The sequence below is a fragment of the Antechinus flavipes genome, chromosome 1 (assembly GCF_016432865.1).
Source record: "Antechinus flavipes isolate AdamAnt ecotype Samford, QLD, Australia chromosome 1, AdamAnt_v2, whole genome shotgun sequence".
Taxonomy (NCBI): Eukaryota; Metazoa; Chordata; class Mammalia; order Dasyuromorphia; family Dasyuridae; genus Antechinus; species Antechinus flavipes.
Genome location: NC_067398.1, coordinates 137,576,223 through 137,603,478, shown reverse-complemented (window position 1 = coordinate 137,603,478; position 27,256 = coordinate 137,576,223). Strand labels below are relative to the sequence as shown.

The 27,256-nt window shown below is 36.6% G+C and overlaps 1 protein-coding gene across 1 annotated transcript; it reads left to right on the top strand.

Moving 5' to 3' along the window:
- The first annotated feature begins 15,276 nt into the window (after nucleotides 1-15,276).
- On the top strand, nucleotides 15,277-26,893 carry ESM1 (endothelial cell specific molecule 1). The gene is made up of 3 exons (XM_051979046.1): nucleotides 15,277-15,905; nucleotides 19,932-20,072; nucleotides 25,286-26,893. Exons 1-3 carry the CDS (start codon nucleotides 15,602-15,604, stop codon nucleotides 25,384-25,386), a joined length of 546 nt encoding a protein of 181 aa, XP_051835006.1. The 5' UTR covers nucleotides 15,277-15,601; the 3' UTR covers nucleotides 25,387-26,893.
- The last annotated feature ends 363 nt before the right edge of the window (nucleotides 26,894-27,256 follow it).

Below are 27,256 nucleotides of genomic sequence, written 5' to 3'. Positions count from 1 at the left end.
ATGGCCATTGCCAAGGTCTTCTCAGTACATGTAATAGTGAGTCATTCTTCTTTCAAAGTCTCAGTACAGTTCAAGGAGGACTAGCACCTCTGTTTGGAGGGTCTGCCTAGCACTTTTCAGGGCTGTTCATCCATCATTCTCCCTGACACTCAGTTCTTACCTATGGCTCTAAGAAGCTGTAGCATGTGCAATGGCCATGCCCTAGTACAACCATCTTAGCAGATGGACTAAACCACGGTGGAGATGGATCTCAAACCCACCAATGTCTGTCCCAAACATGTAAAGACTTTCCCCTAACAGAGAAGAACAACTTGTTCCATTGGCCATGAAAGCAGCTGGAGCACTTAGAGCTTGGTCAGATATCAAAGATGCTGCATCCTAGACCATAGCCAGAACTCTGTACTTTTGTCATGTTCCTGGACTTTGGAGATTCTGGAAGAGAGAGTGAGGCTGATGACTTTGTGTAACTCTGCCTAACTAAATCCAAGTCATGCATGGATCAAGCCATCATTCTGTAACAGAACAGTAAGAAGCAGAATGGATGGTCTTGGGCTACAGTGTGTCCCCAGTCATCAGAGATCTTCAAGAAGAGGCTAAGGGGCCACTTGGTAGGGATGTTGGGCTATATATATAATATTTAAATTTCCTTCCAACTCTAAAAATTCTATAATTGTATGAGCTATGATCCCATTTTCTGTATACTACCACTATCTCTTATTCTGATCTGGATTTCTTTCTTTCTCCTCTTGGTACAACCTCCTCCTCTCTCCTCCCCCTACCCCCCCATCATTCTTTTCTACATAAATAGAGACAATTGGATGATCCAGTGGATAGAGTTCTGGGCCTGGAATCAGAAAAACCCAAGTTCAAATTCTGTCTCACACACTTCCTAGATGTGTGTGATCTTGAGCAAACTTTTAATTTCTGTGTCAGTTTCTTCAATGTAAAATGGGGGAAATTAATAATAAAACCTGCTGTGATTAGAGTCCTGGTCCTGAAGTCAGAAGGACCTGAGTTCAAATCCAATCTCAGATATTTAACACTTCCTGTGTGACCCTGGGCAAGTCACTTAACCCCAATTGCCTCAGCAAAATGATGATGATGATGATGATGATGATGATGATGATGATGATGATGATGATAGAACCCGCCTCCCAGGGCTGTTGTAAGTAGTAAATGAGATAATATTTATAAAGCACTTAGCACAGTGACTGTCATTATTATGCTTTATGCAGGGGCCCTCAAACTTTTTAAATAAGGGGCCAGTCCACTGTCCCTCAGACTGTTGGAGGGCCAGACATAGTAAAAACAAAAACTTTGTTTTGTGGGCCTTTAAATAAAGAAACTTCATAGCCCTGAGTGAGGGGGATAAACATCCTCAGCTGCTGCATCTGGCCTGCGGGCCATAGTTTGAGGACCCCTGCTTTATAGTAAGCTCATAAATGCTTGTTCCCTTTCCTTAGTGATTCCTATCTAAGTGCAGACTAGATTAGAAAACTTATTAGGTTTCATCCAACTCTGAGATTCCATTATTTTTGCATTTGGCCCAATACCAGGTCTAGAGGAAAAGCAAATAGAGCCCATGGACAATCATTAGAAAAGTCATCCCATTTCTTTCTCCCCATTAGGTGTGGTCCCGGGCACTCCTTCACATACAGAGCTGATGCTCCTGGTCTCCATTGCTTGGAGCTGTTTTTCTTCCATTAGTACTAATGCATTCACAGTTTCTTACTCAGTTCCCCTTGTGACTGACTGCAGGCTAACAGACAACCTGTGGTTAACAATACAAACTAGGGCCACAGAACCTGTGACCTCGGCCCCACCAGGGTCCTGTTCTAACACTAATACTACTCAGTGGGATGTAGGGAAGCTCTCTTTGCTTTGAACTTGTCTCATGGTCCTTGCAGTGGCTGCTGACTTTTAGAAATAACAGATTTTTCTGGGTGGGAGAAGACCAGAATATTCAGAACCTAAACTCAGAATGTGTCAGAAACCCACTTACTCAGGAAAGAGATTGAATCAGTTTTCTGATTTAGAAATTCCACAGTAATAGATTCTGTCTTATTTGGGCGTTTCTGAATAATGACATTAATTAGTGATATTGTGTATATAGTCATCTTAAACTTGTGCTTCTTCTTATTGACTTGTCAGACAATGGAAGTGGCTGTTAATTCTGATTATCAAAGAGAATGATTTCCAATCTTTACCTTCAACTTATTTTCATTATTGTTTTCTAGTTGTTTAAATGCTCATTAGTCTACTCTTTAAGTTCATACCAAAACAGACACAATAACATGTGGTTGATGGAATTGTTAATTGTCTAAATATTTTGTAAAGTAATTTAGAACTATCCCCCAAATGATATAAAATTGCAATACTCTTTAATCTAGTAATACCTCTCTTTGGCATTGCTCCACAGAGGTCAAAGATATGGTAAAGACAAGCATTCTTGTAGCAGCATTTTTTGTGATAGCAAAGAATTATAAACAAAATATGAATGTAATAGAATATTATTATTCCAGAAGAAATTACAAATATGAGGAATTCAGGGAAATTTTGTTTGGTTTATATCACCTGGTGCATTCCTATCTTTTATGACAGACTGAAGGTGTTATAGAATAAGACATAAATTTTCATACATAATCTATGATTTGATTTGCTTGATTATACTTGTTCTAAGGAAAGGTTTCCATTGAGAGTTGGGAATGGATGAGAGTTAATGGGAGGTGATAAAAGTACAAAAGAAGGAAAGGAAAGAAGGAGGGAAGAAAAGAAAGAAAAGAGAAAGAGGAAAGGAAGAAAGAAAAGAAATAAAGGATATTAATAAATTTTTAAAAATATGTATAGGAGTTTAGAAGGGGACATTTAAAAAACAGGAAAATTTTGCTACTGCCTTATTAAATTTAACACATAAAATTTATTTTTTTCCTTTTTTAAATTAAAACTTTTTGTTTTTAAAACACATACATAGATAATCTTCAACATGCACCTCTGCAAAACACTGTGCTCCCAAATCTTTTTCTCTCCCTTCTCCTCATCCCCTCCCCACTGATGGCAAGCAATCCAACATATGTCAAACATGTGCAATTCTTCCATATATATTTCTACAACAATCTTGCTACACAAGAAAAAAACAAACCAAAAAGGGAAAAAAATGAGAAAGAAAACAAAATGAAAGAAAACATCAACAAAAAAGTGAAAATATTGTGTTGTGAGTCACACTGAGTCCCCATGATCCTCTCTCAGGGAGCAGATAGTTTTCTCCATCACAAGGCTATTGGAATTGACCTAAATCACCTTATTGTTGAAAAGAGCCATGTCTATCAAAATTGATCATAGTTTAATCTTGTTGTTGCTATGTACTGACCTCCTGGTTCTGCTCATTTCATTCAGCATCAGTTCATGTAAGTCTCTCCAGGCCTCTCTGAAATCATCCTGCTGGTCATTTCTTACAGCACAATAATATTCCATAACACTCACAATACCATAACTTATTCACCCATTCTCCAACTGATGGGCATGCACTCAATTTCCAGTTCCTTATCAACACAAAAAAGGGCTGCTCCAAACATTTTTGCACATGTGAGTGCTTTTCCCTTTTTTATGATCTCTTTGGGATCATTAGATCCCAAAGGGATCAGTAGAGACACTGCTGGATCAAAGGGTATGCACAGTAAATAAACAAAATTTAACATGTAAAAAAACTACATAAGAGAAATTCATGGTTTAATAATAAATACTAATCCTCTTTTTTTATTTTTCTTAATATTATGGAATATTTGTGTGTTTTGATAACTGTTAAGTCCATAATAAAAAATAGGGTCTTTCCCTTCTTTTTACTACACTAACTAGTGACGAAGAACAATTAATCAATGTGTTTTTGTAAAAATAAAATTGTATTGATTCTTTCTTATATCATCAAAGTATTCTGTATTCCTCCCCTTTTTCCATCTGACAAAGTAGCATTTTTAAGATCAAAAAGAATTTATTAAATACCTATTCTTCTCCCAGAGATGTGCTAAGTGCTGGAAATACAAAAGGAAGTAACCATTCCTTCCATGAAGGAACATAAGAGCTACCTCTCTGTAATCAGGCTTGATGATGATTTAATATAAATTATTCTCCTACTTTTGCTTATGTTAAGTCATTTCATACAAATATTTCCTATTTTTTGTTTTGTTTTCACTTATATAAGTGCCAATTTGTGAATGATGAAAAGTCACACAGGAGTAATTCCATATGGTGTGTTGTAATTCACAAGACCTGATCCTATTTTCTATCCTTACCATCATCATTATCCCTTCCTCTGTAGTAGCCTTGGTAGGGATACATCTCTGTCTTTTATTGTTCCTCTGCCCACTTGGGAAATAGTTCATTATGTTATTCTTTTCAAAAACAAGATTAAATATTTACTTATGAGAGGTTGGTTCTATTGTATCTTCTTAGTCCTCACTCTTAAAAAAAAAAAAAAAAGATAGCACACAGTTAGGAAGACTTGGGTCCAAATTCAACCTTGACCCTTACTACTTAGATACTTACTGTGTGACTCTGGGCCTGTCACTTAATGGCTATCTGTCTCAGTTTCCTCAACTGTAAAATGGGGTTAATAAAAGCATTTACCTCCCAGGGTTGTTATAAGGATTCAATATTTATAAAATGTTTAGCACAGTGCCTAGTACATAGTAGATGCTTAATAAATGTGTATTTCCTTCCCTCCTGATTTTTAACATAAGTTCATTCCCAATATTTTAACTTAATAATGTTATCTTTTGGGAATAATTTATTTTTGAACCATTCTGAATTTCCTTTAAAAATAAGTTTTTATTAATGTCTTCTCTTTCTTATATCATCATAGTATCCCATATATCCTTCCTTTTCTCCCTCCCAAAGGAGCTCTCCAATAAAAGAAATAGTATTTTTTTTGGAGAGAGAAAAAAATTAGCATTACTGATAGATATATTGAGAAAGTCTGAAAATATGTGCACCTATAATCCCTGTGCATCTTCCACCTCTGTGAAGGAGCAGTTTGGGGATGTCTTCTCATATCTCTTCATTTAAGTCCTGATTGATTTTTTATAATTTTGTTATATTCTTTTTGTTGTTATTGTTATGTAGTTCTTTCCATTTACATTATTGTAGTCACAGTTATATTGTTTTCCTGGCTTTGCTTACCTGGCTCTGCCTCAGTTAAGATAGATCTTTCCATGTTTCTCTTTTGACTTCATTACACATATTTTTATAATAATACCTCATTACAACAATATGTTTAGCTATTTCCCCCAATTGATAGGCATCTACTTTGTTTCTAATTTTTTGCTACCACTAAAAATGCTGCTACAAGTATTTTTGTGTAGACAGATAGGGACTTTCTTATTGATGACTTCCTTGGGGTATAATCTCAGTAATGCAGTCTCAGGTTCAAAGGGTATGAATATTTTAGACATTTTTTTGCATAATTCCAAATTGTTTTTGAGAATTGTTTTTAACTATTTCACAGTTCCACCAATAATGAATTAATGTGTCTAGTGTTTCAAAACCCCTCCAGTATGGAATGTTGTCCTTTTTGCCAATTTTCTTTTGAGGACTGTTTGTTTATGTTATTTTATCATTTATCTCCTGGAGGGTGGCTATTCATCCTGGATTTTCTTATTGTTGTTCCACAATCTTTGAGAAGATTAAGTATTAATTCAGTTTTCCTTCCTTTAATTTTTCTTATTTTTAAATTCCCCTTCAATATTAAGCCCTTAATGAACTCTGTCCATGGATAATCCCTCTTAGTTTTTTTTTTTTCTCTTAGTGCTCTCTCTCTCTCTCTCTCTCTGTCTCTGTCTCTGTCTTTGTCTCTGTCTCTCTCCTTCTCTCTTTCCCTCTCTGTTTCTGTCTCTCTTGGTGTGTCTCTCTCTTCTCTCTGTGTGTGTGTCTCTCTTTCTGTCTCTGTCTCTCTGTAAGTCTGTCTTCTGTCTCTGTGACTGACTATTTCTATCATTGAATAGTGCACAAACAAGAGAAGTTATTGCATTATTTAGTCTTTTCACCATAATTATACTTATTTACTTTATTGTATAATCATAAGATCAGAGATATAAGATTATGGAAGGGACTTATGAGATATTTTGTCCAACCCCTTTATTTTACAGATAAGAAAACTGAGATTTCGACAAGAAAAATAACTTGATACACAGGTAAAGTGATAGAAGCTGGTATTTGAACCTGAGTTTTCTGACTTCCACTACACTATACTGTTTCTTGGAGCAATTAAGTTGGATAAAATAGAAAAAGTGACCTATTCAAATCTGTTCTCAGACCCTTACTAGCTGTGTGACCCCAGGGCAAGTCACTTAACCTTGTTTGCCTCAATTTCCTAATTTGCAAAATAAACTGGAGATGGAAATGGCAAACTATTCCAGTATATTTGCCAAGAAAACCTCAAATGAAGTCATAAAGGATTGGACAAGACTGACATACTATTTTTTATTTTTCTGAGTTTCTATTGTTTAGGTGCTGGTAAGTTGAATTGCTCATCAATGTTTTTTTGTTTGTTTGCAGGAGTGTCTTCAATGCTTCTCTTATGTCGAAAGTCCATGTTTTTGAATCAATAATTAGATTGTAGGATATGGTATCTTGAATTGCAGGTCAAGTTGTTTTACAATGTCATTCCTTTCTTTAACTTCTGATGACTGCAGAGTAAACTAGGTCATTTGAAGTGTAATTCTTTATATTTGAAAGTCTTTATCCTGGTTGCTGGCAAAATTTGTTGTGCTTTGTGTTGTTTGTGTTATTGAATTTTGAGTTGCAGTCATGGATTGTTTTCCCTCTATGAATTAATTGATTTATAGCTAAGAGAGATCTTAGAGACCATTGAGCATAATCCACTAATTTTACATGTGAGGAAGCTGAGGCACAGAGAGCTTAAGTGATTGGCATGGGATCACACATCATGATATCTTTAAAACATAAATAGCTTTTACTTTGGTAATGATCCATGGATTTGCATAAGTTCTTTATTGCCCATATTCAAAAATTCAGGATGGCTTTTTTGTATTATTTTCTGCAGTATGATATTTGGGTTTTAAACAATCACTATATTCTGGCCAATTGTTTAGGATTCTCTAAAATTCATATGTTCTTTTAATTTTTGTGTATTTTGTTTTTCTTCTGACAAATTTTCTTTTACTTTGGTAATTTTTGTGCTACAAATTTGTAATTTTCTGCTTTTTACTTCCATTTATTTGGGAACAATGTCCACTGAATTTTTTTAAGACCTCCACTCTTAAAAAGTTTTTCATCTTCATGTGTCAGGGAATCCAATGATCCCTGCAAGTTTTTGAAGTCCTGCAACAGTCTTTTTATGTGTTAGGGAATCCAATGATTCCAGCAGATTTTGAAGTCCTGCAAGTCTTATCATTTCTCAGAAAATCCAATGATTCCTGAGGGTTTTCAAGTCCTGCAACAGTCTTATCATGTCTCAGAGAATCCAATGATTCCTGACGGTTTTCAAATCCTGCAATAGTCTTATCATATTTCAGAGAATCCAATGATTCCTGAGGGTTTCAAAGTCCAACAATTTTTGATGTCCATGAGTCAAACACCATAACTGCCATGCTCTTTCAGTGGTGGGCACAGTCAACAACGGAACCACCTGATGTTTCTTGGGTCTTCTCCTTCGTTTCAAGGGTCTGCTCCATCTCTCTCTGATGGACAAAGTGAATAAGGCTTGTTGGCACCCATCTGATTCCTTCTCCATCTGTGGAGATATAAGCAAACCCTCTCCCCCAAGCAGTTAACCTATCCGGTCCCTTCCTTTCACCACTTTCTGGGTCTCTCCACATTACCTGGCGATTATCTAAAGATAGTGGAGCTTCTTGCACTAGACATTGCCCTTCCAGTGGGTTATAAAACCTATCTGCCAGAGCCAGAGCATCTTTGTCAAAAATCAAGAAGTTAATAGTATAAAGAGGTAGATTTAGAAGTTCTCTAGGGTTACCTTTGGCTCCCCCTTTCTTTTGTTTTTGGAGGAATGTCTTAATGTCTCTGCTTCTCCTCTCTACTATTGCCTGTCCTTGAGGATTAAAGGGTATGTCAGAAGTGTGTAAAATCTTATACTGTGCACAAAAGTGTGCAAAATGTTTAGAAGTATATACAGGTCCATTATTTGTTTTTATTGCTTGTGGCACACCGATAATTGCAAATGCTTGGATAAGGAATTCAGTGACCACTTGGGCTGTCTCTTTTGCTACTGGTATTGCAAAAATGAATCCTGACATTAGTATGGCAGAAACTAGGCATTGACCCACACTTAACACCGTACACCAAGATAAGGTCAAAATGGGTTCATGACCTAGACATAAAGAATGAGATTATAAATAAATTGGAAGAGCATAGGATAGTTTACCTCTCAGACCTGTGGAAGAGGGAGGAATTTATGACCAAAGAAGAACTAGAGATCACTATTGATCACAAAACAGAAAATTTTGATTATATGAAATTGAAAAGTTTTTGTACAAACAAAACAAATGCAGACAAGATTAGTAGGGAAACAATAAACTGGGAAAATATTTTTACAGTCAAGGGTTCCGATAAAGGCCTCATTTCCAAAATATATAGAGAATTGACTCTAATTTATAAGAAATCAAGCCATTCTCCAATTGATAAATGGTCAAAGGATATGAACAGACAATTCTCAGATGAAGAAATTAAAACTATTTATAGACATATGAAAATATGCTCCAAATCATTATTAATCAGAGAAATGCAAATTAAGACAACTCTGAGATACCACTACACACCTGTCAGATTGGCTAGAATGAAAGGGAAAGATAATGCGGAATGTTGGAGGGAATGTGGGAAAACAGGGACACTGATACATTGTTGGTGGAATTGTGAACACATCCAGCCATTCTGGAGAGCAATTTGGAACTATACTCAAAAAGTTATCAAACTGTGCGTACCCTTTGGTCCAGCAGTGCTTTTACTGGGCTTATACCCCAAAGAGATACTAAAGAAGGGAAAGGGACCTGTATGTGCCAAAATGTTTGTGGCAGCCCTGTTTGTAGTGGCTAGAAGCTGGAAAATGAATGGATGCCCATCAATTGGAGAATGGCTGAGTAAATTGTGATATATGAACATTATGGAATATTATTGTTCTGTAAGAAATGAGCAGCAGGATGAATACAGAGAGGACTGGCGAGACTTACATGATGTCTTGATGGCGAGACTTACATTAATTGATGCTAAGTGAAATGAGCAGAACCAGGAGATCATTATATACCTCAACAACTATACTGTTTGAGGATGTATTCTGATGGAAGTGGATCTCTTCAATTAAGAGAGCTAATTCAGTTTCAATTGATCAAGGATGGACAGAAGCAGTTACATCCAAAGAAAGAACACTGGGAAATGAATATAAACTGCTTGCATTTTTGTTTTTCTTCCCAGGTTATTTATACCTTCTGAATCCAATTCTCCCTGTGCAACAAGAGAACTATTCAGTTCTGCACACATATATTGTATTTAGCATATACTGTAACCTATTTAACATGTAAAGGACTGCTTGCCATTTGGGGGAGGGGGTGGAGGGGGGGAGGGGAAAAATCGGAACAGAAGTGAGTGCAAGGGATAATGCTGTAAAAAATTACTCTGGCATGGGTTCTGTCAATAAAAAGTTATTTTTAAAAAATGAATCCTGAAAAGGTGTCTATCACAACATGGATAAAAGACAGACGTCCAAAAGATTTATAATGGGTCACATCCATTTGCCAAATTTCATTGGGTCTCAAACCACGAGGGTTCTTCCCTGGAGGCAATGTAGGAGCGTGGAAAGGAAGGCAAGCTATACAGTCTTTTACTATGCTCCTAGCTTCCTCTCTTGTTATTCCAAATTGTAAATGTAAAGCTCAAGCAGCCTGATGATATTTAAAATGAGATTCTTGGGCTTCTTGAAATAAAGGAGTATTGGCCAACATAGTTAGAAGGTTATCTGCCTTTGAATTGCCATCAAAAATAGGACCTGGAAGTCCACTATGAGAGTGGACATGCAAGATAAAAATCTTACCTGGATGCTTTCTCACTTGCTTTTGAAGTTCCTTAAAGAGCTAATATATATTAGAGGCTACAAATTTTATTTGGGCTGTGGCAATTCTTTGTACCACACCTACTCAATAGGCCAAATCAGATATTATATTTATATCTCCTGGATAATAAGTAAGAGCTAGAATGATTGCATATAATTCATTCTGCTGAGTGGACTGAAAAGGAGTTCTGACTACTCTCTTTATAGTTAAGTCACGAGAGTATACAGCACAAATATTATGTTTGGATGCATCTGTAAAGATAGTTGGTCCTTGAAGAGGAGTTTTAGAAACCTTTTCTTCAAGAATCCATCACCAATTATGTAATAATCTGGTTAAATTTAATGGAGACCTGTGTGTAAAATTTGGAGCTGTGGCTAATAAAATTTGCCACTCTGGGATGGTTTCACAGCACACATTAATTTGTGCATTAGTATTAAAAATGTATATCTTGTCAAGTCTTATCCCAGATAATTGTATTGCTTGCTTAATGGCCTTTAATAAAATTCTAGACACAAGCACTTGGTAAGGAATAAGGCTTTGTTCTGATTGTGCCGGGAGGTTCACCCACTCTATCACACTATCTCCTTGATGAAGGACTGCTGTGGGTGCCTCTTGTGTAGCAAAAATTGATATTTCCAAGGATTTTTGAGTAACTCTTTCAACAACATTGGATAAAGCCAGTTCAACTTCTCTCAAAGCCTCTTGAGTTTCTTTTATAAGCTGACATGGTGAGTTTAAAGCACTGTCTCCCCTTAAAATGTCATATAATGATTGCAATTGATAGGTAGTCAAGCCTAACACTGGATGCATCCATTGGATATCTCCTATCAATTTCTGAAAGTCATTTAAGGTGTTTAGCTTCTCTATTCTTAAGGAAAGTTTTTGTACTGTCAGCACCTTAGGGTATACTTCATATCCTAAATATTGAAAAGGAGCATGTCTTTGAATTTTTTCTGGAGTTAGGTACAATTTAGTGTTTCTATGGTCTTTTGTAGACATGCTTCTAACATTTGTTCCTCAGCTGCACATCCCAATATATCATCAATATAATGTAATAACATTACTTTTGGAAATGCTTTTCTTACTGGAGTAAAAGCAGCAGCAACATACATTTGACACATAATAGGGCTGTTTTTCATTCCCTGTGGCAAAACTGTCCATTCATATCTTTTATAAGGCTCAGCTAAGTTAACACTGGACACTGAAAAGGGAAATCTTTTCATATCCTCCTTATCTAGAGGGATAAAATAGAAACAATCCTTAGTATCTATGACCCAAAGAGGCCATTCTCTAGGCAGTTGAGTAGGAGATGGAAGTCTAGGCTGAAGAGTTCCCATAGTTTCCACTCTTATTATCCCTATTTTAATGATAGGGAAACTGAAACAATCAAAGATTAAGTGATTTGCCCTGAATTACACAGCTAGTTAATGTGTGAAACCAGACTTCAGATATTCAGATATTCCTCTCTAAGCCCAGAGGTCTATCTAGTGAACCACTAGAATTTCCAAGTTTTTTCTCTCTGTCGACTACTACTAATTCTACTAATCACTCAGGCTCTACTCTTTGGAAATAACTTTGGCTTTTCCCATTTTTTCTTTTTTTTTTTTGAAGTTTGATTTTTTAAAATATAATAACAGCTTTTTGTTTTTCAAAATACATGCAAAGATAAGATAGTTTTCAACATTCACTCTTGCAAAAACTTGTGTTCCAAATTTTTTCTCCCTTTCTGCCCCCATCCTTCTGTGCAAGATAGCAAATAATCTAATATAGGTTAAACATGTGCAATTCTTCTAAACATATTTACACATTTGTCATGATGCATGAGAAAAATCAGATCAAAAAGAAAAAAAATAAAGAAAAAAAGGCAAACAAACAATAACAACAACAAAAGGTGAAAATACTATGCACTGCTCTATATTCCTTCTCCATAGTTCTCTCTCTGGATGTTCTTCCCATTTTCTTTATCTTTTTTTTTTATGTCCTTAGTTCCGTCATTTTTCCTCCTTTGAAATAGCTCTCAAAATTATTCCTTTCTTTTTCGTCCCCATTGTCTCTACTTTTATCCTAAACATCTGGCTTTTTTAAAGTCTCTCAGCTGCCCTTCCCCCACTCTATTTTTCCTGCCATCCATGTTCTGTGTACCAGACATAATCCAGCTAATCTGTCTGAAGCTCCACCTTCATTTTGTCACTCCTCAGCTCAAGAATCATCATTGGTCACCATTGTATATTATATTATATCTCCTCAACAAAACTTCTTTGCTTGGCTTTTAGGACCTTCTGTAATCTATCCCTGTGCCAAATTTATGTCCAAATTTATTTTCTATTACTCTCCAATGCAAATATTGGTTCCTATTTTTCTTTGCAAATGCTATGGTCATTCTAGTCTCCATGCTTTTCCTGACTAGAGTCACAGAACTTTAGATCAGTAACAGAGCCTGGGCAAATCACTACTTTCCTGGACCTCAGTTTCCTTATCTCTAATGTGGGAATGTTAGTATTTGTACAAGCTTATTTTAAAGTTTCCACATAAAGGTGAGCTACTGTTGTTTGGGCAGGAACATTACTCAGGGTGAATGATGATTATTTGTTCCAACAGCTGCAGAGGAAGCAGAAGCAGGCACTGTGAAACACTTAGAGCTTGGTTGGCCATCAAAGATGCCAAGGTTATCTACTGCATCCCAGGCCAACCCCAGTCGTTCTGACTTTTGTCTTGTTAGTGTGGACTTTGATGACTTGAGAAATGTAAGGATGATGACTTTGTGCAACTCTACTTCACTTAAATAGAATTTATGTACAAGTCAAGAGATCATCCATGAGATCATTGGTTCTCTTCAAGAATGAAAGATAAACAATATCTTTCAACATGAGACCTGGAATGAGAATAACTTCCAACTAACTACAGTTGAACTAGGGGAATGAAAAGGAAATCAAGGTTATTAAATGCTAGAAAAGTAATTCCTTTTCACTAACTAGTGTAAAACAAGTTTGAATTTTTTTTTAGTCATCATTGATCTCTTCTTTGAATACCTATAATACTTAAAACCATTGACATATAATTAAATCTTTAATGATAGATATTGTCTTACAGTATTTGCTAGTTTTTTCATGGGCTTTTTCCATACTGGTTTGAAGTTAAAGACTTTAATTGAAGTTAAAGACTTCATATATTTATATTTATTTTGTATTTCTTTGTTGGCTTTTCATTCCCCTCACCCCATCCCCATCTTCCAATGCCTAACACAGTGAGCACTTAGCAAGCCCTCCCCTGTTAATTAAAGTTTCAGGGAGTTGTAAATTTGTTAAGTCATTTGATGAGTCCATCCACAGACCTTAGCAGGATCCATCTCAATCTGTTCTTAGTCTTTCCCAGGGAAAAATAAATGCTTTCTTTTAAATAAGTTACAATATTCATATAGGACAGTTAGGTGACATAGTAGATAGAATGCCCCGACTTGGGGTCAGGAAGATTCATTTTCCAGAGTCAAATTCAGCCTCAGACACTTACTAGCTGTGTGAGGCTGGGCAAGGCATTTCATCCTTTTTGCCTCAGTTTCTGAATCTGTAAATGAACCAAAGAAGAAACTGGCCAAGTATTCTAGTATCTTTGACAAGAAAACCCCAAACGGGGTCATGAGGAGTTGGACAGGATCGAACTGAACTGTATTCATAGAAAAACCTTCAGTTAAATGAATCAGACTCATAGAATGTTAGAACAGAAAATAATGAGGCCTAGAAAGCTCAAGCCTCAACACTGAGCTAGTTCTCTTGTTTTGTAGAGAAATGTTTAGAAGTTTTTGGAACTTCTACTTCAGCGTCTATTTAAGATCTGGCAAGGAAAAGAACACTCCCTGAATTTGGAGCCAGGAGAGACCTGGATTCAAAATTTCCCCCTGACACTATGGATGGGATCTTAGATAAATCATTAAATCTCTGAACTTCATTTTCTGCTTCTGTAAAAATTTAACACCACCACTTACCTCTTAGGGTTGTTGTGTCAAATCAGTTAATGCATATAAAATGCTTAAATTTTTTTTTGTAAAATACTTTTAAAAGCTTTAAGTACTTTATAAATGCCTCTTACTCGCTTAGAATCTACCTCAGTCTTTATTTGAAAATATCTAAATTTGATTGGTATAGACAGCTTCTCTCCTCTCCCTACCTAAGCTTTTCTCAGACCCTCAGATCTGGAGGAAGGTGACATTTGTTCACAGGTGACATTTCAGAAGATGTGCTTCGGCTTCTTTCAGGTCTGGTTGCCGTAAGGGTGGCGCCAACCACCCGTAGGCTCTGTAAGTTTGTTCTGTGGCCCCCAAGGTTTTCCCCTCCTCAGGACTTCCCTCTCTGGAGCTATGTTCCCATTTTCCCGCTGGCTCCTCTGTTTTTTTGGGATAACTGCCTGGTCTTGGTATATCTAAGTAACAACCCTGACGGATGCCCTAAGATGAGGGGAAGGTCTTTGAATCTGTTTTGTCACTGGACAGGCAGGGCTGGTGATGGATTAGTCTTCTCCCCAGGCAGTTCTGGGTCAGTGGAAGTCCAACTGATAAGTTTTTTTCCAGAATCGAGTAACCTAGAAACGCCGCCAGCAGGGGTTTTACCTCTTTTGTGGCTTTGATTTTAAAGTTCAATCCTAGCTGCAATGCAACGTCTAATAGTGGAGCCAGGGAAATAGGTAGACAGGCTGAATGAATTGCTTTGGAAATAAGGTTTTTTGGACAAGGGGAAAAAACCCAGGGTGGGGAAAAGGAAAAAACAAAATGCAAAAACCTTAACCAAACTTTTTTTTTTTCTTCTGAGAATTGAAAAGGTACAATATAACCATTTTTTTTCTTCCAAGTGACCTCACTGATGTTGAATGAACTCAATCAGACGGTGAGCTCCTTGAGATCAAGGCACTTCTCCAGCGCTTAGCACGGTGCCTGGCACTAAGGGGATGCTTAACAAATGCTTTACGGATTGAGAGCTCTGTATTATTTTTTAAGTGGAGTTTCTTCGGTCCCAGTGATTCATTGGGATACCAGTCTCCTCCTGACTTCTGGGGATCCTTCTGCAAGACAAAGCTTCGCTCTGTGGGGTGCCCTCTGTCAAAGCAGTTCCTGTCCTCAATGATGGTATGCAAACTCCGTTTTCCCCCTCCCCCCTCCTTTTGCAGACGTCCTTGAGCAATTGAGACGGATGTGAGAGGGTTTTTAGTCTCATGCAAAACAACTAACTAAACATAACAGATGACATCAGCTCGGGCTTTTCAATTCCTGGATGGCAGCGGCGTGTTAATCCAACCTTCATCCTGGATTTCATAAACTAAAGCAAGAGAGGTTGGCAGGAGGACAACTCAGCCGGATTGAGGAAATTGATGACGGCGGAGCGTGAGGGCAACCCAGCGTATAAAACTCATCCCCTTGCAGCCCGATGCTCAGCTACTTCTTTGGATTCTTGACGGCTGTATCCCGCAGCCAGGACCGCGGGGCTCTAAGTTGAGAATTCGTCTATCAAGTCCAGCCTCCTAGTGCGCCAGCCGAGGAATCAGCCATGAAGGGCCTCTGGCTGCTGTTGATCACGCTGCTGGGACCTGTGCACCTGGAGGCGGACAGGAGTAGTAGGTACGCGGTGGACTGCCCCGCTCACTGCGACCCCAACCACTGCAAAAGCAGCCAGCAGTGCAAGCAAACCGTGCTGGACGACTGCGGCTGCTGCCGCGTGTGCGCCGCAACCCTCGGACAGACTTGCTACCGCACAGTCTCGGGCATGGACGGCGCCAAGTGCGGCCCGGGGCTGTACTGCCACTTTTCCAACCAGGAGGATGCTTTTGGCGAAGAGTATGGCATCTGCAAAGGTAAACACGGGACTTTCTTTGCCCGATCGGCCAAGCGTCAGGTGTAGGGTTCTGCTCACTTGTAACGCCGAAGGAGGTCTTAAACTGAAAAAATTTGTCAGCGGGTGCATTTTACAGATGGAAAAACTGAGCCCTGGGGGAAAGCATTTATATGGCATAGACTTGGAACCAGGAAGGTCTGGAATCGAATCATCCCCCCTCCGCTCCTCCCCCCCAGAAATTTACTAATTTTAAGATCAGGGCAAATTTCAATCTCAGTTTCTTGAATTGGATATACATATACTACTATATTAGAATTAACGGAATATTATAAATCTAATAGCACACACCTGATAGGAATATCGTGAAGATCAAATAAAATAATCTAGTACAGTGCTTTACAAGTGTTAGACGTCATTATTAAGTGAACAGCTTAAGGCCACACAGGGGGTAAATAAATAGAGTGAGATATATAAACTCAGGTTCTGTGGTTCCTGTCTCTGCACCTTTCAACTACTTTATTAAAAGTAGTTTTAAATAATATTAAAAGGACTATTTTAGAACAAAGAATCGGGTGGGGGGCTTACACACCTAAGGGAAGGAATAGTCTTAGGTAGATATTAGGTAGACAAAAAGACATTGGAAACAGTGGACAAAGACAAAACTGAAAACACACACACACACACACACACACACACACACACACACACACACACAGAGCAATTACAGCAATCAAGATCACTTCAGTTTAGGAAGTCCAGTGGATAAAAGCATCAAAGAAAGGAAGATTGCAACATCTTTCTTGGCTATTAAAGACAAGCTAGTTCATCTTTTGTCTTGGATATTTAGTGTGGATCTGCCTCAGAGGCAGTGATCTTTAGTGATGGGTAATTCTTTGAGCAGAAAAGATTGTAGGGTGAAAACTTACTGGTAAAATATTCCTTGGGAAGCAATCAAGTGGATTTAAGACTGGTTTGAGAGAATACCATCAGTCTTCCAAACACTTGAAAAGGGAGTCTCTAATAAATAGAACAAAATTCAATTCCCTTTAGACTAGAGCTGATCACTTAGAACAATATCTATATATTGTTCTAATTATCTATATATTGTACTAAGGGATAGATGAAATCTGAAGGAAAGAGTGGCCCTAGAAGTTGGTAGGACAATTAGTCTCTGTTCCCTTGAATCTGCTTATTAAAAGCAAAGCAGATGGAAGTATTGGTCAAATTTATTAAAACTTGAGTGCTTTTAATTCGAAATATTTTTAATCAAATTTTAATCAAAAAAAGCAATGCTTGTTTTAAAAGCTTTACCATATCAGGAAACTGCTTTCTCTTCTTTAGGAATTATGACAGTAAATAAAAACAACTTATAATAGGTGAAAAGAGCTAAAAAACGATCATGTTTTACAAATTTAAAAAAAGCTTTTTAAAAAAGAAAGCAATAAAACATTTGGTATATTTCTTAGTATTTTCTTCATTTTATTGCATTTGTAATGAAGTTATGCCTTTATAAATGCAGCCATCTAAGTATTGAGATATTTAAACCTATCTAATAATTCTTCAATATTTAAACATAATTTAGAAATTAACAACTTTCTCACTCATTGAAAGTGCCAAAAACTAGGAAATGTTTTAAATTCTAAGTTGTTGTTATTATTGTTATTGCAGTCATCATTGTAGTTATTATCTACCAGTGCAGCCACTGTAAACAGTAGGAATGATGGAACTTGATGAAATATCTTACATATCTCATTTATTTGGCAAATTCTTACTGTCTTTTTGGTTCTCTCTGTGTGACACACATAGACCCCCCCATCTGTCTTTTTGGTTCTCTTTGTGTCATACATAGACCCCCCCCCAGCTTTTATTTGAATAGAATTGCATTTTCTGTAAATAGCAGGTCTTATCAGACCAAAAGACCATGGCTCCTTGCAAGGAAATTAGGGAGGAAGTGGTTAACACAATTATACTTATAATATAGTGAGTATAGGCTGTAGATTGCTTTTCTTCTGGCATGAAAAGGTCTTTTTAACTGTATGCTCACATATGGGTAAAGAGGCAAGTTGCAAAGATTCCAAATTCTTGCAGCAAGTGGTCTTCCACTGAACTGATGTAATAACTGTTGAGTGATGCTGATTCTAAAGAGATTTTTAGGATTCCTCTTTCAGGCATCCTTCAGATTCTAGAGAAATTTTACTTTGGATACTTTCTTCTTTTTTGGCAAGAAATATTGGTTGGGGAAAGCTTTTTTTAAGCATCCTAGAATGACATTTTAAAAGTTATTCCATTTTGTTGGAGTTAGAACTAAGTCTTTCAGCTGTCCAAATTAGCTGAAGTTTGCTTGTGTCTAAATGACCCCAAACATCTAGATAAAAACTGGTGGTTTATCCAAGTTTTTGGTTATCCAGATGTTTAATGCTGTATGGCCAAAATTTCAATCAGCTGAGTGGTAGTCACTGAATCTATGTACCATGTGCCTAACATTGTACTAGGCTTTGTAGGTGATTTAAAAAAAGTTTATCTGGGAATCCAACTGAACTTTTAGGTTGCCTCAGCTTATATATTTAGATAAAGCCTGACTCCCTTGAAGTTGTCTGCATAAAATGTGTTTCAGACCTTTCTAAATCCCTCCATATAGTTTGTTTGACTAATGTCCAAGAATAATTATTTTTTAATAATGTTCTGATTACTCTTTGTAAAGGATACATTGAAACACTTCATCAATGATCATAGAATTTGAATTGGAAAAGTATAGATGCCATCTAGTTAGTTTCATCACCTTCACTTTATAGAGAATGAAATGGAGACCCAGAATGATTGGAATTGCTACTAAGCAACAGAGATGGGATTTGAAGGCAGGCTGTGTCACTCTCAATTCAAGACTCTTACATTTATTTATCAGTCAATAGTATTTTTTGTTTCTTTTCACCTCAAGGAGGGGGAGGGGGTTCCTCATTTCAATGTGTAATCCTTGAAGCAAGATTAAGCTCCTTAACAATTAGCAGGCAACTTTGAAACTTATGTAGTATTTTTTATTGGACTTCAGGTTTCCAATGGGCTTGATCATCACTTTTCTGAGAGAAGGCAAATGTTAGTCAATCATGTCCTAATCTTTGTGATTCCATTTTGCGTTTTCTTGGCAAAGACACTGGAATGGTTTCCCATTCCTTCTCCAGTTCCTCTTACAGATGAGGAGAGAGAGAGAGAGAGAGAGAGAGAGAGAGAGAGAGAGAGAGAGAGAGAGAGAGAGAGAGAGAACATGAAAGAGTAGAAATCCCATTGGACTGACACTGAAGAAAAATAGAGTCTAGTGCAATCTCTATTACCAGCTGACACTGGGGCCTCTGTTTTTTGAATGTAAAAATGGGATCTTTTTCTCTGAAATTCCTCCTACCTCTAAAATGCAATTTTTCCCTCTCTGGAGAAAATAGCTATGTATTAGAAATTTTTCTTCTGTTAAATTTTATGACAGAAATAATTAAAGGAAACAGCCTAACCTAATGGATATAACACTGGCCTTGGAGTTGAAAAACCTGGATCTGAATCCTGAAAAACAAATCACATTTCTTAGCCTCAGTTTCTTCATATGTAAATTGGGGCTAAATCATACTTACAACATTTACCTCCTTAGGTCTACTGTGAAGATCAAATGAGGCCATGTATGTGATATCAGAGTTGGAAATAACCATAGAAATTACTGGGCCCAACTACCTAATTTTTAAAAAAGAAGGAATTAAGGTCTAGAAGGGTTAAGTACAGAACCTAAATTAAAATTCAGATCCTGTGACTCGAAGTTCTCTATTGTACCATTATTATTACTCCTTCACTTAGTTAGATTTGGTATTTCTGATCTGTTTGGAAAGTACTTAAGTCTGAATTTTAATTTTCATTTTTTCAGGAAATCAGCTGTTATAAACTAGATGTATTTAAAAACAAATTGATGCTCATCTTCAAATCAGAACTACAGAAAATTTCACGTACACAGTAGCTAAAGAGTAGAAATAATCAGTTCCTTCACTAAACTTTTTTTTTTTACATCCTGAAGAGTGTCCTTATGGTACCTTTGGAATGGGATGCATACAGACCTGCACATGTTCATCTGGCATATGTGACAAAGTTACCGGAAAATGCATAAAATTTTCCTTTTTCTCATCAAAGTTTTCCAAAAAGAGATTACCTTCTTCAGGTAAGTCCTGACTTTCAATTTCACAGAGTTAGAATAACCATGTCCTGAATCTATAAATCACTCTTTTACTAATTAATAATTTTTATTTTATTTTAAGAGAATGAATAGAAAAAAAGAAGTGGTTGCTATGTATTCCCAAGGGGAATGTATGTAACTCAAGGGGAATGCAGGCTAGTTTTTGCTATTTATTTTTTAAAAAGGATTTTTTTTTTTGGTAAGACTAAAGCACATTGTTTAAACATTAAGGGATTTCTTGGAAAACTCTTCTTTCTTTTCATGAAGAAAATGTATCTGGTTCGTAGCTAATTAGTACATTTTTCAGATGGGAGAAGTTAAAAAATAAGATATGGAAGTTCAGTAAATTCCTCAGTGAGCACCTTTAGGTATTCACTAGCCAAAGTTACACACCTCCTGTTCTCACATAGAATGAATGATTTCGATGATGAAATATTGAAACCAGTGCATTACAAGTGAACTTTTTTTAAAAAAAGCACTTTGGGGAGCAGCTAGGTTGCCCAGTGAATAGAGCAATAGCCCTGAAGTCAGCAGGACCTGAGTTCAAATGTGGCCTCAGATTTAACACATCCTGACTTAACACGTCCTGGCTGTGTGACCCTGGGCAAATCACTTAACCCCAATTACCTCAACAACAACAAAAACAAAAAACAAAAAAATCCACTTTGATGCTCATTTATTGTCTTGAAAAAACAATATTCCTGAAAATGTATAAATAATGAAGTAAGAAATGTTTGCGTAATGAGTGAGATTATTGAAAGAAGTATTTCATCTATTTGGCATGTCCAGGCACTGGCCAATCTCTCATGGTTTCCAGCAGATTCTTGTCCATAGACTTATTTTTAAATTGTAGGTCTTTAAGAACCTGAAATTACTTCCACATAGGTACTCCCTCTGCTAGTACTGATCCCCATCCTTGTGCATATTCAGGAGCCTTAGCTCTCATAGGCTGTTGTGGCCTGGCATCCAGACTTTATGAAGAATTACCACTCTGTTGTCTTGGCAATGAGCTTTGGGCAACCTGGTTCTCTGATGGTAGCCAGCCCATCCAAATTGTTTCTAAGTTAATTGGGGGAACAGCCAGAACTCACAACCTATTAGCACAGACAGGGTTTGAGTACTATGTTAGTGGAACTTGGGTACATATTAAACAATTGATAATTATTCATTGTTAGATGATTAATTAATATCATCTGTATTGAGAACACTCAGTGAGGGAACACCAATTGTCAATGCAGATCAATAATTCATTGGCAGCTTAGAGTAGGAGTTCTTAATTTGGGGTAGGCACCCTAAGGTTCACAGACTTGAGGATCCATAAACTTGGATAGAAAAAAAAATACATCTTGATTTTTATTGACTCCTAACTTAAATTTACCATTTCCTTTAATTATGAATTTTAAAAAATAAATTATTATTCTGAGAAGGGTTTCACTAGACAGTCAAAGAGCTAGATCACCAAAAAGATTAGAAATGTCTATTTTAGTAGAACTAAGACTGGTACAGCTTATTTAGGGGCACAGAACTAATATTCAAAGTGAGCCTTGAACTCAGGCAGGTCCTCCTGACTCCCACATCAGCTTTATCCATAATGTCATGTTGCCTCTCTTAAATGGATAGCAAATCATTTTTATAATATTATCTAAAACTACTACTATTCACTAACAAGCTATTTGTCCTACTGTCCTTTAATTGAAGTGTTAGATAATTTTGTCAGTCTGGATCTTCTGATCCTTTACATTTTATATTAATTACAAAGTAAATACATACATGTATAAAGTGCTTTGTAAACTTCAAATGCTATATAGATGCTAGCTTTTGTTGTTTTCTTATTGTATTTGGTAAATGTGCCTATTATGTCAAAGACAGGTGTTTTCTACACCAGAGCATGGCAATGGAAAATTATGTACATTACAAATCATGGACTCAGTTATTCACATCATTTCATATAGTATCACCAGGCACACTAGAAAGAAGGCAAAACATTGACCCTTGAAATGAATTGTAAATCAAAATGCTCTTAACCATGGCATTTTCTTTTCAAATTAATGATTATAGGGAGGTATTGGTAATTAAGGTAAATTTAAGTAGATCTTTGGAATATTTCATTTAAGAAACAAATTTTTTTTGTCAACTTAATAGCGCATGAATCACAAAGGCTTATCCTGCCAAGCTGGGAAGGATTCGAGTATTGGGCTGATGATTGCCAGTTATTTATCTCTTCTTTGGGGAGCAGCCTAGCCAAGAGCAAAGGAATTTGTTACCACTTTGACCACATAGAATTAAAATTTTGGTTTTGGTGACAGCAAATCTTGAAGATGATTTTCAGAGTATTACAGGGATTGCAATCTGTTTTGGTGGAGGTAATCCAAACTGAGGATTCCACATGTCTTTGAAGTATCAAACTGGAATGAGCATATTTAGTAATCTGTTGTTCATCCTTTGTTCTCAAAGAATACCATGTCATCAGGGAGGTGACACCATGACATGCAAGTGAATTGGATTTAAGTGAGGATTGTCTGTGCAAAGTCACCAGTCTCACTGTCCCTTCCAGAGCCATGTGGATGTAGTGGCAAAATATAAATTAGAATGACAGGAGATAACCCTAGATGCAGGGGGGAGCCTTTCTAAATTAATATCTTTAACAGGTCTCACTTTGACTGAGACAATGTCCATTTAGTGATTAAGGCTAGGTAACAACTGAAGCAAAGAGTTACCTAGTTTTAAAAAAATGTATCAATTTGGGAGGGGAAGACACTCAGGGTTTCTGGCCAAAATAGAAAAAGATCCTATTCACATACAGTGAATTAGGGAATACAGCATGTAAAGTCTGCTCCTGGTGGAATAGGCAGATTAGAACAATTTGTTTCAGTGGTCATGAAGGCAGGTGAAGGAAGTATTGTGGACTGCTTAGACTTCATGTCAGACATGAAGACATAAAGGCCATTCACTGCATCACGAGTCATTCTGTCTTGACTTTGTCCTGCTACTGGACAATGGGGGCTTTAGAAGAGATAGCAAGTCTAAGGACTTCATGCAACTCTGCCTCATTTAAATCCAATTTATACATGAATCAAAAGAGAAAAGAGAGAAAAAAAAGAGTCAGTTAGGGCCCAAACAGTGAGTAACATGTAAGCAGCTGATAAAGGAGGAGAATTCACTCATTTTTTATTTATATTTTTATATGTTACTTAGAGGGGTTTATTTTCTTTTTTATACCTTGGCACTAGAAATGGAATAAGTAGTAGCTGAAATTGTAAGTGAAATATTGTTTATTCTTTTTAAAAAGCCATAAAAGTTTATGGCTTACTTAATAGAGCCCTCAAAACCTGCATGGTCAGTGTTTCATGTGATTTGAAAATATTTTGGTTGGTTAGATTGCTTCCAATATAGATTCAAAAGTTGGGCACATGTATAAGCTTTCTTCAATGAGATCATATTTCTTCTTTCATTTTAGAAGTGGATGCACACATTGTCAGAGTCACTATGTAGACTGGTTTTACAAAATGGGGGTTTATTTGGTGGTGATTGGTGGGAGGATATATCTGGAAATAAAGGCTACATAAAAATAAAAATCATAAATAAAATCTATTTATGAGATTTTTTTTCTTCTTAACCATTTCCATTTTGTTTTTTATAAAAGTTTGGGGTCAGAAAGCATCATGAGAGAGCCTCTTGCTTATTCCCCTCTATTAAACTACACTGACATGAATAATCCTATTCCCCTGTCCTTTTTGTCATTTTATAAAGAAGGAGATTCCATGGCCTCTCAATTTAGTCTACTCTAGGATTTAACAATCCTCAATGACAGGAAATTCTTCCGTATGTCTAACTTACATCCTTCGTGTTGCACCACAAACACCATTTCCTAATGTTCAGTTCTCCATAGGAAATGAAAAGCAGCTGTTTTCCCTAAATTTTGTTCCACTCTCTTCGTTTTTTGTCAGGTTACATAAAGACCTTTAGTTCTACCTTGATCTCTTATGTTCAAATTCATGTTGGGGTTGGAGACCAAGTATGAATGAAATAAAAGACTTCTGAACTCTTTGCCATAACTCTTTTAGGAGATTTATAAATCTTATTCCCCCTTCTTTTCCTACTGTGCATTCCCTCCCTTGGCCAAAGGGACAAGAAAGGTCATGTGCCTGGGAAACCTGCTTTATATATTTCTGATTGAGAGCAGGAATCCCTGGAAATCTCATGTAAGCTTGTTCTCAGGAATCATACCATGGAGTGATACTCCATAGTAACCAAGCCTTTCTAGCCATAACTGAGTCCCCAATGGGACTACATATTCCTTATTTTCCTTGGTTTTATATAAGAAGAAACTGAGGCCCTATGAATTAGGTGACTTGTTTAAGGTGACACAACTAATAGATAAATGAGGCAGGATCTGATTCCAGATCTTTCTGACTCTTAACTCAATGCCAGTTACCGTGAATAATATCTCTAGGAACATAAACAGCTGCCTAAATGGTCTAAGGATTTTACATATGTCATAAGCTTAAGGTATATGAACTAAAGAATACATAAGCTACCATCATAACTTCCTAGATTCTTAGGACTACATGGGATCTTGAGAGTCATCTAGTATGGTCCTTACTAGAAACAGGGGTTTCTCTACTTCTGAATTCCCTATGGCTGATTTAGCACAAAAATTTAGCATCCATGGAAAACTTTAGTTTACAATGGGCCTTTTAGGAAAATACCATGAAAGCTATGCTTCTAGATCTACAAATAGAGGCCCAGGAAGCATGAGGAGCAGTAGGACGCTAGACTTGGTAACAGAAAGACCTGATTTCAAATCTCATCTCAGATACTAGACAAGTACAATCCTGGGCAAATCATCCAGTCTCTTGCAGTGTCATTTTCCTCATCTGTTAAAAAAAAAAAAGCATCTTCCTCAGAGGCTTGTTGTAAGGAGCAAGATCATCAATTATTGATCATTTATATAGCACTTATTATGAGCTAGGCACTGAGCTAGGTTCTGATGATACAAATGTAAATAACAAAATAGTTTTTACTCTCAAAGAGTTATAAAGTACTTTGTGCCAGCAATTATTATAACATGGCTGATAAAAAATGTTTTCCCACAAATTAAGGATTTCAAACACAAAGTGATAATTTTCTCAAAAATCTCTGTGTCTTATGGAGGTAACAAAGACAGCTGGATCTGATTTTTGTTCTTGATCTTACAGATCATGACATGGCTTCTGGAGATGGCAATGCAGTCAAAGAACAATTTGTGAAAAACAATGCAGCTCACCCTCCGGTAACAAAATGGTTAAAGCCCCGCTGATATTGGGTGTGGTTCGATGAACAGCCAAATGAGTACTCCCCTTGAAGATTGTTCAATGCACAGTCACACATTTCAAGAGAAAGCTAGCTTATTCAATAAGAAAACCTGATTTCTGGAGACCAAATGTGATCCAGTGTGATTCTGGTGGAGGGAGGGATGGGAGGGAAGGGGAAGATTATTTAAATTCTATCAAATGCATATGGCTGGAGACTTTTAGACATTTGTCTTGATAAGTATTTGAACATTAGACATGTTCTGGATCCATTAGATATATAGCAATAATGAAGAACTAAAAAAAAGATACTTAAATAATACCAGTGTTCAGATGTGGTGGTCAAAGAGAAGACATCCAGAACTAAAATTCCTAGTCTGTCCTGTGATTGGGATGGATACTGACAACAAAGGCCCAACAATGAGGAATGGGAAGACTGGGAAAGGATAGGATAGGAGGGCACATATTATATGCCAACTTGCTTTCTTATAATGCCTTTTAATTCAATGTAATGGTTGTAATAGAATTGAATGCTTTCTTTCACATCAAGAGAAACAAAAGGAAATCTAAATGAGAAAACCCAATGGAAATAAGTGATGGACGTTTGCTGCCCATATGAAGATTGTGTAGATGTGGTTAACACTGGGGACTACTTCTATAGACTCAGATGACTTGTAGAAGGATTCTAGAAATTATTTTTAAAATTATTTTCCATCTCAGAGGCAAGATATGGAGACATTTTTGTTAGTTTGGGGCTAAAGGGTAAATATTTATATATTTTTATAAAGATACATGTTATTATGATTCATCTTATATGTCCATATCTATCTCTTTCTTGAGGAGGTGATCATGGCATGGAATATGCAGAGGATGGTAATGAGAAAGTTGAGAGAGCTGCCTAAAGGCAGATTGAACTTTCCAAATACGAGTAGCCCACTAACTTGATGGCAATTATAATAATAGAAGTTATAAGCATAAGTGGAACCTCAAACACTTCAGCCACATGACAATTATTTTTTGTTAGATTTCCCCCAAAATGTACTGTGACTGAAATGTCATTCTCCTTCACAATTGCAAATGACTCCTTGAGTAAGGCAGTAAAAGGAAGGTTAATTTTAAACTAGTAGCTGTTCTGACTTTTCAACTTTGAAAGATTTGATGCCTCTTTTTTAAAACCTGAAAAATGGGGATATACGGTGGAAATTGGGGTACAGTTATAATGATCCTAGCATAAGCAATACCATTATATGAGATGCTGGCCAGGAACATTTACAAACTATTTTATTTGGAGTTAAGAATTGAGTTATTGTTATTATTGTTGTTGCTATTATTATTATTATTATTTAAAAATGATTTTACTATTTACATAGTTTATTTACATAAATTGTAGGCTCTAAGTTTTGCCAGAGTTGTGAATGACAGGTGGGGTCTTTGAATGTAAACCTAATAAGCTGTTTGATTTTTCTTTTTAAAATGACATGTTTATTATTATTCAATAAAAACCAATTGCTATTATTGTGGGTCTGCTCTTGATTTGGTATTGTACTATTCAATCTGGTATTCTTACCTCTCATCAGGACTATTAAAATATTGAAGTGGACATATAGATTTCTTCTTCAGCCTCTAAAAACTGTTGTTAAAATTCTTGAAACATAGGTCAGACTATGTCACTTTCCTGTTGAGTAATTTTCATTGACTCTTTCCTTATAGGCTAATATATACGTCTCTGTTTGACATTTATAAGACCTTGACAATTTCTTTTTTAGCCAAGTTTTCCTTGTCCTCTCTATATTACAGCCAAACCAATGAGTCAGGTGTCTTTTGTGCTCTCTTCCCTGAAGGCTCAGTGTAGCTACTATCCCCTAAAAGCTTTTCTGA

Bases quoted from the DNA above. Each gene is read 5' to 3' on its own strand.
- ESM1 (XM_051979046.1), top strand. From the start codon at position 15,602: ATGAAGGGCCTCTGGCTGCTGTTGATCACGCTGCTGGGACCTGTGCAC. The intron at 15,906-19,931 runs GTAAACACGGGA...TACATCCTGAAG, and splicing joins AGAGTATGGCATCTGCAAAG to AGTGTCCTTATGGTACCTTT. The intron at 20,073-25,285 runs GTAAGTCCTGAC...TTGATCTTACAG, and splicing joins AAAGAGATTACCTTCTTCAG to ATCATGACATGGCTTCTGGA.